The sequence below is a fragment of the Stegodyphus dumicola genome, chromosome 10 (genome assembly GCF_044657685.1).
Source record: "Stegodyphus dumicola isolate Sdum_Otavi_A_Nest chromosome 10, ASM4465768v1".
NCBI classification, from domain to species: Eukaryota; Metazoa; Arthropoda; class Arachnida; order Araneae; family Eresidae; genus Stegodyphus; species Stegodyphus dumicola.
This window is the reverse complement of record NC_140777.1, coordinates 176,723,238-176,737,437: the sequence shown is the minus strand read 5'-3', so window position 1 is coordinate 176,737,437 and position 14,200 is coordinate 176,723,238. Positions and strand designations below refer to the sequence as shown.

The 14,200-nt window shown below is 34.8% G+C and overlaps 1 protein-coding gene and 1 long non-coding RNA gene across 2 annotated transcripts in view; one reads left to right on the top strand and one right to left on the bottom strand.

Moving 5' to 3' along the window:
- LOC146995210 (uncharacterized) overlaps positions 1-13,169 on the top strand; it is a 34,232-nt gene extending 21,063 nt beyond the window's left edge. The window contains exon 3 of the long non-coding RNA XR_015043648.1: positions 13,032-13,169. This is a non-coding gene — a long non-coding RNA (uncharacterized LOC146995210). The remainder of the gene's footprint in view (positions 1-13,031) is intronic.
- Positions 1-14,200, bottom strand: part of LOC118181646 (BTB/POZ domain-containing protein 6-like) — a 44,842-nt gene that overhangs the window by 4,205 nt on the left and 26,437 nt on the right. Inside the window, exons 2-3 of the mRNA XM_035350819.2 lie at positions 13,060-13,313; positions 1,919-2,515 (exon numbers count right to left, since the gene is read on the bottom strand). Coding sequence (XP_035206710.1) covers positions 1,919-2,515; positions 13,060-13,313 — 851 coding nt within the window. The remainder of the gene's footprint in view (positions 1-1,918; positions 2,516-13,059; positions 13,314-14,200) is intronic.

Genomic DNA, 14,200 nt, shown 5'->3' with positions numbered 1-14,200 from the left:
GTTCATTACATTCCCTCTCAATATAAGTGGATTAGAGAAAGGAACGAGAGCCAGGTGGTCAAATTTAGCCCAATGGAGAACAAGTTGGTCCACATTTTAGTTCGGAAGTCACTTTTGAGGCTGTTCAGGTATTTTAGAGAGAAAACCGTAAAAACACAATTGTGCGCACGGCAGAAATCGAAACATGTACCTTCCTGTTTACTAAATGGATGTGCTTACCACTGCACTCACTGCTCACTACAACAGCGTGTACGAGAGGAATGCCATTAATTTTGCACAAAATGAAATGCAAAATAGTTAAGGAGAAACGCAGATGTGTTCAGATTTATTGGCAGGCATAAACCTGTCCTTAACATGAAGGAGAATCTCCTCATGCCAATGCTATTCCCTTGAAGGAAGTTAGTTTAGACAAAGGAAATGCTCAGCTGATTGAGCAAGTTAATTTAAAACCAAATTCGCAAACCAGTAAAAGTTAATTTAAAACCAAGTTGCAAACTACTAGAAGGTTTGCATTCATCCTTCCGGTTTGACAATATTGTATGTACTGCCTTGTAGGAAGAGAGCAGCAATGATTACTTTTTGTACTTGTTAAAAGGCGCGTCACTGGTTCTCCAAGTTTTCAAAATCCTCAAATTAGAGGTTATAATAAATTAAACAGCTGCTTATAAATTCTATTTGTGATTTAGTCTTTTTTTCCATTTTGTTAATTTTTATTCGTTCCAAAATATGCCTATAGGTATAATGTTTTGAAAAACAAATAAATGTTTAACGGAAAAATAAAAAATTGCATAAACAGCTTTAAAGTTTTAGCAGTTATTGAATTAATTTTAAGCACTGTAATACAGCCAACACGTACGAAATGTAATAAAAAACAGTACTTATCACCATTACAAATTACTTGGTTTAAAATTGGATCAGTTTCTACAGACTCAATTTTAAATACTTGAATGCTATATATAGAAAAGTAATTTTAAAAAAAAAAAAAAAAAAAAAGAAGCTTTTGCAAGGAGAATGGGACTATTCGACGAGGCCGTTTCGCCGTCAAGACATATTTTCTTTACACAACTGTATAATATCTTCCGTATTATATTAAGAAGCTAATAACTCTGTTTAGTTTAATAATTTAATTTGATAAACATTCTATATAAAATAACATGTTTTCTGTACAGTTTTATACAAATACACCGTTACACATGACATATTAAGTTTAAGAGAATAAGGGGCTGACAAGATTCCAAAGTCATTCCGTTTACCATTTAGATTTCATCAAAATGTGAATTTCCTGCTTGTATGAGTGATTTCTCGCAACTAGACGATTCAAATTTCAAGAAAATTTGACGAATCGTGTAAATATTCTACCCACATAATTTTAAAGTCGATAATATGACTTCTGTTATATCAGAAATTTAACCCCAGTTCTCTTTGGTACTGACATAATTTTCCAATTATGTGTAATTTCTTTATATCTCATACATGTAAATAACTATATATATTAAAAGAAACCTTTATTATGCATACAAAAGGTAAAAGGTAAACAGAATTATTAAACTAAATAAATTTGATACGAGTATAATACGGCAAGATAAAATACAGTCAGGTAAAGAAAAATATGTCTTGACGGTGAAACGTCCCGATGGGCGAGACAGGAAAGGTTTCGACGGCGAAACGGCCAAGGCTAAACGGCCACGGTGAAATGGCGAAAGCGAAAAGTCATAGACACTTTGCAAGTACTTTGAATTCGATTTTTTTTTTTTTAACTATACTTTTATCCACTTAGTTTGATTAGTACACCGAATATGCGAACACATCCTTTCAGTTCGTCAACAACAAGATTAAAAGTGCTTTGATCATAGCACATATAAGCATTAATATAATAAGCATTTAATACTGGTAGCTTAGAAAACAAAGAATAATTTACCTAGCCCTTGCTATATTGCAAATTTCTAAAGGCATATTGGGAATTTCTTCTTGTTTGGGCATTGCAACTGTCCACATAAGTGCTAACTGTTCTGAAGAATCTAAGAGTTGAAATTTTCCAAGTATTTTATTCAGATCTTCGAATTTCATTGTTAGAAATCTCACGTGTTTCAAGAAACTTCTCGTAAAGTTTCGGATATTTTCTTCCGAACACTTTATTCCACTTTCTTTACATTGTTCTTCACCCCATAACCAAAGCGCTTCAACAATTTCACACTCAGAGTCGATGTCCATCAAATCCAGCATTAAAATGTCTTTCAACGTGTCCTTTGAAGCGCCCATGAAAGATTTGGAACGAAATACTTTTTTAGCATTTCTAGATATATATCTTAAACAGAGATTTTGAAGTTTAACCATGTCGAGGAAGGAGGCTTCTTCGTACAGCGAGAACACAGTCTGGGAATTCAGAATCGCATTTTTCAGCAAATAATTTTCACAAGCTCTGAAGAGATTTTTAATCATGTACTTTTTCGATGCATAAGCAGCTTCGAAAGCATCGGATTCGTTTTCGATGGTAATCATATCAGTGTACAAGTACCTGGAATAATAAAGGAAAAACATTTATTTATCTTTTTTATTAACTAACTTTAATCTTTTGTAAGTGTATATATGACAGAAACCCAGGCACACTTCAAAACTTCCTCTTCTTTCACTTTTAGCGGAAATAAAACAAAAAGTTTCATTTATTCGCGATATAGCATTCATTTATAAATCTTTGAGAGAAAAACTAGTTGCATTACCTTACTATATTCACTTTATCGTGTATAATAGCATTACTGTTTTGCATGTTAAAATGCATTTTTAGAGCGTGCAAGGCATAACAAAGTATCATTTGAAGCATCTAAGCGGCTTAAGTGTTTGCCGCCGATAGTTTATTGTTGCCACTCGGAAAAATGAGCGCAGAAAAACGTTTCCGCAGTTTTTAATTAATATCTCGGCCGTGTAAAATCGTACGAAGATGAGAACGGTATCGATGGATTCGGAGAATATTTTAGAATCTGAGGATATGTGTCTCGAATTTCAACTCGGCGCCGTTCCATAGATATTCGAGAAAAAATGGCACGTAGCCAAATCCCTCTAATAGACAAAACCCAGGAAAGAACGTGGAAAATGTAGATAAAACGTACGGGAAAATTAGTTTTTAATTAATATCTCAGCTAATTAAAGTCTCACGAAGACGCGAATGGTCAAAATGGCGTGCCACGGACCTGCGAAATCCAACGGTGTGCTTCGCTAAGCCCGGGAGCCAACCGTTTCAGACAAGATGATGTTACTTCACTAAAATATATATACATGCGGCTTAAGTGTTTGTTTGTCGCCGATAGTTTACTGGTTGCTCGCGTGACTGTACTAGCCAATGGGGTGAAGTTGCCACGGCACAAGGTTGCCGTTTCAATTGAGACGTAGACAATTTCCTTGCCTTTTGCTATGACCATCAATAAGTCTCAGGGCCAAACACTTAAGCGTGTTGGCATTTTTTTACCTTAGCCTGCATTTGGACACGGTCAACTTTATGTTGCCTGTTCAAGAGTTCGGGAAAGAACGGACGTAAAATTAAAAATAATGGATGGTCCTCTACAAGGCGAGCTTAAAAATGATGGAAAGATCTACACAAGAAATGTTGTGTACAAAGAGATCTTTGACATGTGAAGTAACATTTCATTATTTAAATCACCTTTATTGATTGAACTAGCTCTTAAGAAATGTACCGCCAGTGGTTTCCTTCATTGATTTATATTGAGTCTACTTTAAGCAATTAAACAAGTAGAAGGGGGAAACCCCGTTGGGCAGTAAGCAAAGGGGCGTCCTCGCCGCCTGCCCTGGGTAATTCAGTATGAATTAGCAGACACCTTTGCACAAATCATTTTAATTACAATTTATAATATCTAGAACAGCGGTCATTTCGTATGACCGGCGGGCTTTCTAGTTGGATTATAACCTGTAAAAGAGAATTTTTATTATAAAATGCACTGCTTCGCCTAAAAAATATTATTCAGAGAACAAATACTTGAAATGAGACAAAACGCATGGACAGAACTGTTTTCTAAAAAAAATTTGTTCTAATGTCAAATAACTATATGTCCTGGATTAGAATTTATGAGATGAAAATTAAGAGATACAACCACCAGTAAGCCAGTCTTTAACTCTGCGTATGGCATGGGCGTAACGCGAGCTGGAATTCTTTCCTGGAGCATTTCATACCGAGTGGTATCATCTAAGCCTCCATTTGTTGCCATGAATATTGCCAGTTGTGAATTTTTGGAGGTATTGATGTGTAATATCAGATGCATTTAGGGCGCTTCGCTCGACGCACAGGAAAGATATCACGAAAATCGCTCACCTGCTTTCGACAATATCTGTTTCTGACCCGATCGGTTTAGCAATCAAGCTACGGCATAGAAGTTCTGTATTCGTAGCAGCAGCCAAAGAACAGCGACCTTTACAGGCGCCCTCTATTGATAAACATCTCCTTTTATATATCTAACTGAGTAGGCCAAGGAGCATTTGGTTCACAACACTCATTACAGATGGCACCACGAGATCGGCAATGTTTAAAAACGACTTGCGGTGACAACACCCAACAATAGCCGCCGCACATTGATCTAAGCATCTTGATTTTCGTCTTGATATTCCAGTCTCAGTCTTCTCAGTCTAACAACTCAAATTTTTTATTCTCTAAGTTCTGTTCCCCGAATTCTACCACAGTTGTTGCTTTATACTGAGTTTCTGCCATATCAAGCAGTAACGTTTCGCGAGCTGTAGTAAAATCTATATCTAAATCTTTAATTATAGAAAACATTCCGGACGTCTTCGAAAGCAATTTTTATCCTTTAATTTTTATTTTGACATATAAAATATCAGAACAGAAAAGAATTTATCATTATGATTGCCTCAAAAGTTTGATTAACAGTGCATTTTTTGCTTTGAGATCCTTTGCCTAACTAGAAGTTGCACTAATATGCCCGATGTTTTGGTTTAAAAGTAGCTTGACTTAAAATATTACCTCAAATTTCAATGATTTGCTACTTTCTGAAGCAGTATGTTTCAAAAAAAAAATGGGAAACAAATAGTAAAGTGTGTCAATAATAGTGTAAAAAGCGAAATATTTTCGCAAAAGAATGGAAATGTTATGCTTTGAAGTAGATATTTATGTCGTTTCATGCATGAAATCTGTACAACTAAATATTATGCAACAACCATTATTTTACTTCTTTATTGTAGAAATTTTAAAAAAAAATATGCAAGTAATTTTTTTAGAATATAATTCAAATTAATAAAATTAATTTCATTTTTACTACCTAAACACATTCGGCAACCAAAAACCGCTTTAGTAGTACTGTTATGATATTTTACTACATGATTTTGCTTTTGATAATTACTCACTTTTTCTAGTATCATTCTTTCTTTCCCTTACACTGCATTTTCCTAATAAATATGTATATTTTTATGTTATATTCAAGATGTGATGAGTTATATTTCAGTATATATTCATCTTCTTAATCTTCATGGATTCAGTCTTTTTTTTTTTTTTTTTTTTTTTTTTTTTTTTTGTATCTTTCCGAAACAATTGACAAATGATTTAGAAAAGATGAAATAATTTCAGACATTTTATGCTAACATAAATATGATCCTCATTATTTAAATGTCATTAATTCTATTAATTTTATAACAGAATGCATGCTTAGATTAAAGCTAGATTCGGACCAGATAGTTTCTGTTTTTCATTACGTATGTATGCAACCCCCCCCCGCCAATTTCGAATGGCTTATCAGTTACATAGTCGCCTATAAAATGATATTACATGCAATAAATGTCTTTAAAAAACTTATATTTTTGCGTACGCTGATTTATATATTGAAAAATCTAAGACTCCAACACCTTCAAGCTCTGAAATAACATAATTTTGTCGGACTATCGAATTTTTTCATAAGTAAGAAATATCATATGTCCTCACTTAAAACACAATCCATACTTCAGATTACTACTAGTATGTGAATGAATTTCAAATATTAATTTCGGTTTCAGATCTACCGTGAAATAACTATACTAAGGACCTAGACAATACAAGCGTGATTTATTTTAATAATTACATTTAATAATTGCACAGCTTAAAATTTTGACATTTGTTAAAACCTGTTTTGTTGAATCATAATGAAAAAACATTCCGCTAAAACAACAGTTATCGAACAAATTATCTCTTCCGAAACAACTCAATTATTATCAGCTTCTAATTGCTAGGTAGCGTCAAAATAGAATTGATACGAAGACAATAGACAATGAAATCGAGACTTATGCAGTTAACATCTTTTAAAGTTGCCTGACAATGCTTTTCTGGCTGATGGAATTTGTTTCTATCTTTAAACCTGACAGATAGAAACCGTTCTTTTAACTGTTGTTTATAAGTATTATGCGAGACACGTTTTTTTAAAGAAGTACCGTTTTGATGTTACATAAAAGCAAGGACAATTTCTTAATAATTTTATTTCTGCGTGAATTCTTGGGCCTTAATCCAACATAATTTCTATTTGCATTAAGCCATTTGTGGCATTATAGTAGTAACGTCTGAATTCCATCTTCACAGAAATCTGCAACTTCATTTGTTAACCATTTTTAGTACGTAGCTTGTGTTTTATCACAATTTCGTATAAACAGTTCTTGATACTTGAGGAAACTTCATTACGTAATGATGAAATCTTAAACGGTCTGTTTTCTCAAGCATTTTTCATTAACTTGTAAGGAATGATCCCCTTCTTCACTGGTTGTCTTCGTACTGTAAATAGTAGCACATACGGCTAGCAGTCGGAAGGCCCGAGATTCGATTCCCGCCTATAGCAAAGCTTAATTTTCCTCTTTTCTTCTCCGAAAGCATCATTAGACTATGCCAACCTCTTGCACCATTTCTGCTACAAGCTTTCTCCTACTTCGTCATTCATTATCCCAAGCCTCTAGTTTTACAAAGCTTCAGAAGTGTTAAATAGTAAATTGTGATAGAACCCTTTATCCGAAGTTCCTCTCATACCAGATGCCAAAAATAATTATAAAATCAGGCTGCCAATTTCAGTAAGGAAGGAATTCTGCAGCTGGTTTTACGATACAATATAGGTACCCTTAATATAGGTGGAAATTATGTTAAAATGTAGATTAAGGCGCATGCTTTCGTGTAAAAATAAAACTATTAAAACAATTTGTAGAGACATTAGGTTATTTCGAAGCAGGAAAGATGAAGCATGAACGCCGCACGACGACGAAAGATGAATGCAACGCCTTCGCCGGGAATCGAACCATGGCCTCTCGAATACGCGCTGAGTGTGCTGACCACTACACAACAAAGGCAAGCCAAGAAGGTGGGAGAAATACCTCATATATAACCCCCTTTTAAAGGGAGACTGGGAATTAGGGGACCCAATCGCCAAATACTGGTGGTGGAGAATCATCATCCACCACCCTTTTAGTCCGTGCGCCACTGTATTCGGTTTTTTTCGAAGCATGAGAAATGAAAAATGAGCAACGCCTTCACCGGGATTCGAACAACTGGACTCTCAAATACGCGCCGAGCGTGCTTACCACTACACCACGAAGCATGCTAAGAAGGCGAGAGAAATACCTTATAAATTATCATTGTGTTAACTTAATATTCAAACGGTGCTTCCTTAAAAAAGATACCCCGTATAAAGGCATAACTTATCTCATATATTTTAGATTTTTGATAAAATCGAAAGAGAGTTTGTAAGGTATTTCTCCCGCCATCTTGGCATGCCTTCGGGGTGTGGTGGTCTGCACGCTGGGCGCGTATTTCAGAGGTCCATGGTTCATGTCTCGGAGAAAGCGTTGCTCATTTTTCATCTTGCCTGCTCCAAAAATACCTAATGTCTCTACAGTGGCGCCCGGACTAAAAAAGGGTCGTGGATAATGATTCTTTACACCCAGGTTTCGGCGACTGGGTTTCCTAAAAATCCCAGTCGCCTTTTAAAAGGGGAAGTATATAAGGTATTTCTCACGCCTTCTTGGCATGCCTTCGTAGTGAGGTGGTCTGCACACTGGGTGCGTATTGCAGAGGTCCGTGGTTCGATTTCCGGCGAAGGCGTTTCTCATTTTTCATCTTGCCTGCTTCCAAAAATGCCTAATGTCTCTACAAGTTTAAAGCATTAGCGCTAGATTTCATTTAAGGAATGAATTTATTTGAAATAATTCACATCTGTTCGAAAATAGAATATCAAAATCTATGAAATCTGAGTAACAGAAAATTTAACTTGTGAAGAAAGATGATTTTATATTTTAAAACCAAAAATGTAAATTTGTAACTCTAGTACTTAATCTGTTTTTTAAAGCAGTTCATCTAATGACTCGTTGAGTCACTCTAAAAAATATCGGCAAGACTTGACTACAATCAAAGTACATAAGCACAGATTTAAAATTCAACAACTTTATTTGGCCGTTGCTAGTGAGTTACAATCAAAGAGAAAATTTACAGACTAAAGGAGCGATTATTTGTTGAAAATAACTGACGACAACCACTGACTTGAAATATATGAATCTCAAAATCAAATGTCCTATAACAAAAGTCTTGGTTTCATTCTTAGTTAATCACTGAAGAAAAGATTTACTTACCAGCGTCGTATGGCAACTGGACTCGATGAATCTTCCGCAATCGATTACTTTACGATACAGACAGCTAGTTACATGCTAGTACTCACAAATGGGCAAGCGGTTCTTTGAGCAACAAGTGGCTGAATTTCAGTTAATTTTCTCTAATTTTTAAACTTCTTGCACGCATTTCATAACCTTCTGATCTTAGTGAATACGTGTGAGGTGAAACAAAAGGAAGATAGGACAATATTTTTAACCTAGCTTAACTCATAGAACTAAAATTAATTGTTAGAAATTATTACATGGTGTAGAGTCATCAGGTTATTTCGACACAAGAGAGATGAAAAATGAGCAAGGCCATCACCGGGACTCGAATACGCGTCGAGCATGCTGACCGCTACACCACGAAGGCATGCTAAGAAGGCGTGAGAAACACCTTATATAATCCCCCTTTTGAAGGGCGACTGGTTATTAAAGGACCCAATCGCCAAATCCTGGTGGTGGAGAATCATCATCCGCCACCTATTTTAGTTCGGGCGCAACTGTAGAATCATCAGGTTATTTTGAAGCAGGAGAGATGAAAAATGAGCAATGCCCTCGCAGGGACTGGAACCACGGACCTCTCGAAGCATACTGACCACTACACCACGAAGGCTTGCTAAGAATGCAGGAGAAATACTACCTTATAACATAATGTGTCTACAGGTTTTATTTTTAGATACTGATTTTAGATACAGATTTCTAGTTATAAAATTTCGTAAAATAAACAAAACGTTTATAAGAACCATTTCAATAATAGATGGGAAAGCTGGTGTAGATATAAAAGCTAATTTTTTAACATGATTTCTGCAGAGTAAAAATTTCAAGCAGTAAAATGTTTCCTAGTATTTAATGACTTCAAAAATAAGAGTTTTATAAATTCGGGAGTGTTTAATAATAATTATTTTCAAGGTATGAACTGAATGTTGTTTCTCTCAAGAAGAAAAGCTATAAATTGGCTATAAATATAAAATAATAATATAAATCCGAAAAATGGTCGACTTTTATTTTATAATTTTTCCTGAAATTGTTTCAAAAACAAAGACTTTTAAGCTATAATAGGCAGTGAAAAATTCTTTAGGTGAGTATATTTGCTCTCGAATATCCTTGGTGAGTTATACAGATGAAGTTATGAAACTTCTTATTTCTATGTTATTAAAAAGTAATCACCATGTTTCTGGCCAGAATCACGCTTTCGAGGTGTCGAGGTTTTATTTTTACACACTGTTATAGCCCACAACTTATAACTGTTTTCCAAATATTTTTCAACTTTATTTCTAGAAACTTTCTAACTCATAACATGTTCTTATCTTCCGGTTAAGATTTGTATGCCTTTAGTTAACCTGCACGTTATAGTTGTAGAATTATCAGCAATTTAAAAGTTGTTTAAGTGCGGTTAAGCCTAATTTTTTCAGTAGCAGCCATATTTGTTTACAATTGGAGCTTAGCAGCATAGTGAATTTGTTGCCAATCTAGAGAAAATAAGCTTTGCAGCAACAAAGTAATGTCTTCTTTTATTATTGCGAATTAAATAAATATGACGAAATGTCCAGGCGCGGTAAGATATCTTACCTGCAAAGCAGTTTTAGGGTTGCCATAAAATGGGAAGGGAAGGCAGGGTTGCCTTTTTTGGTGAGAAATCGTTCATTTGGCGACAAAATTGGCGATATGCCATGGACGGTTGGAGAACCTTCTGGAACGAATTCTTACCTGTTTAGCCCAGAATGTTCTCGAACACTACCCAAAAGCTATATAAACCCTGCTGGTCCGCAGTCAGTCAGTGTGTGCTTCGCCTAGCGAGCTGATAGAGAGTGCCTCATCGAGAGGGAGAGTCAGTGTGTGCCTCGAATAGAGTGCGAGATAGTTAGTATCGAGATGGTGTCTCGTCTAGCGAGTCAATCGAGTTGACAGCCGGGTAGCGAGTGCCGAGTGGGTCGCCGAGTTCACCGAAGGAGTCTCGTAGTGTATCGCGGTTAGTGCATCGTCGAGAGAGCGTGTTGAGCTCCGGGAACGACTGAACCGAGGAGTCAGGAGCCGTGCTCTGTGTGTCGTCGAGTGCATCGCGAGTTACAGCGTGGAGAGTCTCGAGAGTACGTGGAGTTCCGAGAACGACCGAGCAGAGTCGGAAGCTGTACTATGGTGCTTGCAGTGAAGCTGTCTGCACCATGATAGCCTGATAACCTGAAAGCTGCGCTGATCGTGTCAGCGTGTTTATAGTAGTTCATCGACGACTGTAAAAACTGTTTTGGAGCTGTCCTGACGATACTAGCCAATAAAGTGTGTTTCGATACTTCATCAAGTAGTATTGCCATTATTCTCTCCAAATCCTCACGAACCCCGTACGAACGTGAAGGAAGAAAATAACGTAACAACTGGTGTCAGAAGAAAAACGCAACAATATCTATCTAGTACCAATATTCAAAGAAATAAACTTTCCATGAATGAAATACGCTTATGAAAGGGGACTTGGTACCTCAAAATCGATGAAATTACCGATTTCTAATTTTTTTGCTAAAAAAATCCTTTAATACCCGGTATAAAAAGTCTTTAAAAATTTTTGACAGCCCTTTAAATTCAATGCTCACCTCAGTGATTTTTTTCCCTTTCATTTCTTAATTGTCTCAGTTACTTATTAAAAATCAGTGTAGAAGAAGAATGTAATTAGAAAGGACTGCGGTTATCAACAAACTCTGTTTGTACTGATTTATTTTGCATATTAAACGAAAAACATCGAAAACAGTTCGAAAAACATTTTCTCCCCATTTCTGAATTAGCGGGATTTTTTTTCCCTTTTTAACTCAGCTAATATTTCTATGTGTAATATCATTCACTTTTGTTATGTGTCTTCAAAACCTGAAGTTATTTGTGATAAGACATGGACAGAAAGAAGTGGCGAAATGATCATGTTCCTGACTTTAGCATTATTGAAAATCTTGTTGGAGCATTAAACTCTTTAATTAATTAAAATACTTCTAATTTAATTTAAAATGAAACTAATATACGAGACCAAATGATTATAACAAGAGAATGAATCACATATGCTGCTAAGAGGTTTTAAAAAAAAATATTTTATGTATGCTCAAATTTCAAATTGGATTTTTTTTAAGAAATGAATAAAATGAAAAATTAATATTATTAATATTAATTATAAATACTTTTAGAAAATATATTAAAATTAATTCATATACGAAGATTGTTTTGAACTTGGTTTACAAAAGAAAAATAGGTAAAGTAAAAATCTCCTTTTATATTATGTTTTTCTTGCAATATTTCCGGGCAGGTAAGATTTCAAATAAAAGCTTGAAATTTATGTTTATATTAACCAACTGAATAGTAATAGGTTTTATTTTATATATATATGTGTGTATTGAAATTCAGTAGTGAAAATATTTAAGAAATCTGAATTGATTTAATGAACATTTAGAGAGTTTGCATTCTTTAAACTGAATTTTCTGTTTGCAATTTTTCGTTAAATCCTCTTACTTAAATTCCTAAACTTTACGCAGGTTTGAACTAAATTGTATAACTTTTTTACTGCTTGTTTAAAATGATATACTTAGTAGAAATGAGGATGAATTCTGCAAAATATTGAAAAAAAATATTATTGCAAGTGAAAATAAAATCGAAATCATATTTTTTTCAAAACTTTTACATAAAAATGTGCTTTTACTTTATTTTCTCGGAAAGTATTTCATTAATTGCAAAATCGTTAAAGTTAATTGTTAAAGTTAGTAAAAACTTTCTAACAAATATAAAAACAAATTTGGGGTAAAAATGTTAAGAACTGTTGGAGAAGAAAGACATTTTATTTTTTAATATTTCTTCAAAAATTTTAATTTAAAAACTTAGCGGCAAAATGTTTTTCACTTAAAATCATTTTGTCGTATAATATTATTTAATAATACCCATAAAAATTGGATGGAAGTTCTTAAACAAAAAAAATCACTCAAAAGATATAGAGTCCCCGCTGTTCTACAGAACTTTAAAGTTTTTAAAACTTTCTAGGTATGAAATAATTTTTCTAAAGGAAGAAAGATAAAATAATTTTTAAGTAAATATATCTTGTTGGGATAAATCAATTAGTCACAACATTAAAATCATATTTCTATAAAGAAATTCTAATTCTTTGAGTGCACGAAAAGAGCTGAATAATTCTTTATCTATAGTTGTTAAGGAAATTATTCATGCTCAGTTATTCAATCCTGAATTAGGAAAATCGTATTGACGGTTTTCTTAAAATTCCTAAAGCAAGCAATTTTTTTATTGTGAATAAGTATGGATTTCAGTTTTATCTAGTTAAATTTATAGAACTTTATCAGAAAAAGATTGTTTTCTATCTTTAAAAGTTTATTGCAAACAGCCTGCTCTAAAGTATACTTTGCAACTTACTCTTAAATTGCATCTTAAAATTCTATTTTTGATTTCAGTTTATTACATCTGTTCAGGAATACTTGCCGCAGCATGATGACGAAACCGGCTGATGTCACATCCGGTACGTAAATTTCAGATCTCTCTGGCAACTTCCCGTAAAACATGGCTTCGAATACTTCGCTTGCTGCACCAAGAATAACCTTGTGGCACGGAAAACTCTGAGGAGGATCATCGACAAAGAATACAACGTCGCTCATCTTTTCCTTTAGTAATAAGTCTCCAATTCTGTCTTTCATCTCTCTTTTGCGAGAACATATAGCACTATCCATTTCCGGAATCTGTAAAACGCAGAATGAAATGCTGTTAAAATCTAATCTGGTAAAATTTTAAATTTCTATATCTACATATTTTAACGTCGTATTGCGTTCCTCCATAATGGTCTAATGGGAAAGCAAAAATTAAGATTCTATTGCAGATGTGCGCAAATGCTTACATTGTAGAGACATTAGATAACATATGAAACAAGAGAGATGAAATATGAACAAAGACCACTCGCCGGGACTCGAACCAATAACCTCTTGAATAAGGGCTGAGTGTACTGACCACTACACTACGAAGGCATGCTAAGAATGTGGGAGAAATACCTTATATAGTGCTTCTTTTAGAGGGCGAATGGGGATTAGGGGACCAAGTCGCTAAATCGTGGTTGTGGAGAATCATATTATTATCATGAGAGCTTTTTTAGTAAGGGCGTCACTTTAGAGATATTAGGTTACTTTTGAAGCAGGAGAGAGGAAAAATGGGCAATGCCTCGCCGAGACTCGAACCACGGACCTCTCGAATACGCGCCGAGTGTGCTGACCACTACACCACGAAGACATGCTAAAAAGGCGAAAGAAATGTCTTATAATACCTTTGAAACTGCAAACGTTACAATCAGTCTAAATACATCATCAAGTAGACGAAAGAGCACATTAGCAAACACATAAGATAGAATTTTTTAAGTGGACAATGGGTGTACGCGTAGTAACTCGTCAAAAATATCGAAATTTTGGTGAAATCAAAGCTCCGAGCGCGTGTGCGACCGCGTGTGAGTGGCAAGGTCGTCTGATAAACAGTCGCGCGTAGACAGTCAGTGTGTTCCGGTGGAGTTTGCTATATTTTATTTAATTTCGCCAAGCGGTAGCGGTGTTACGATTTATAGATATTTGATAAGTGTAGCAGA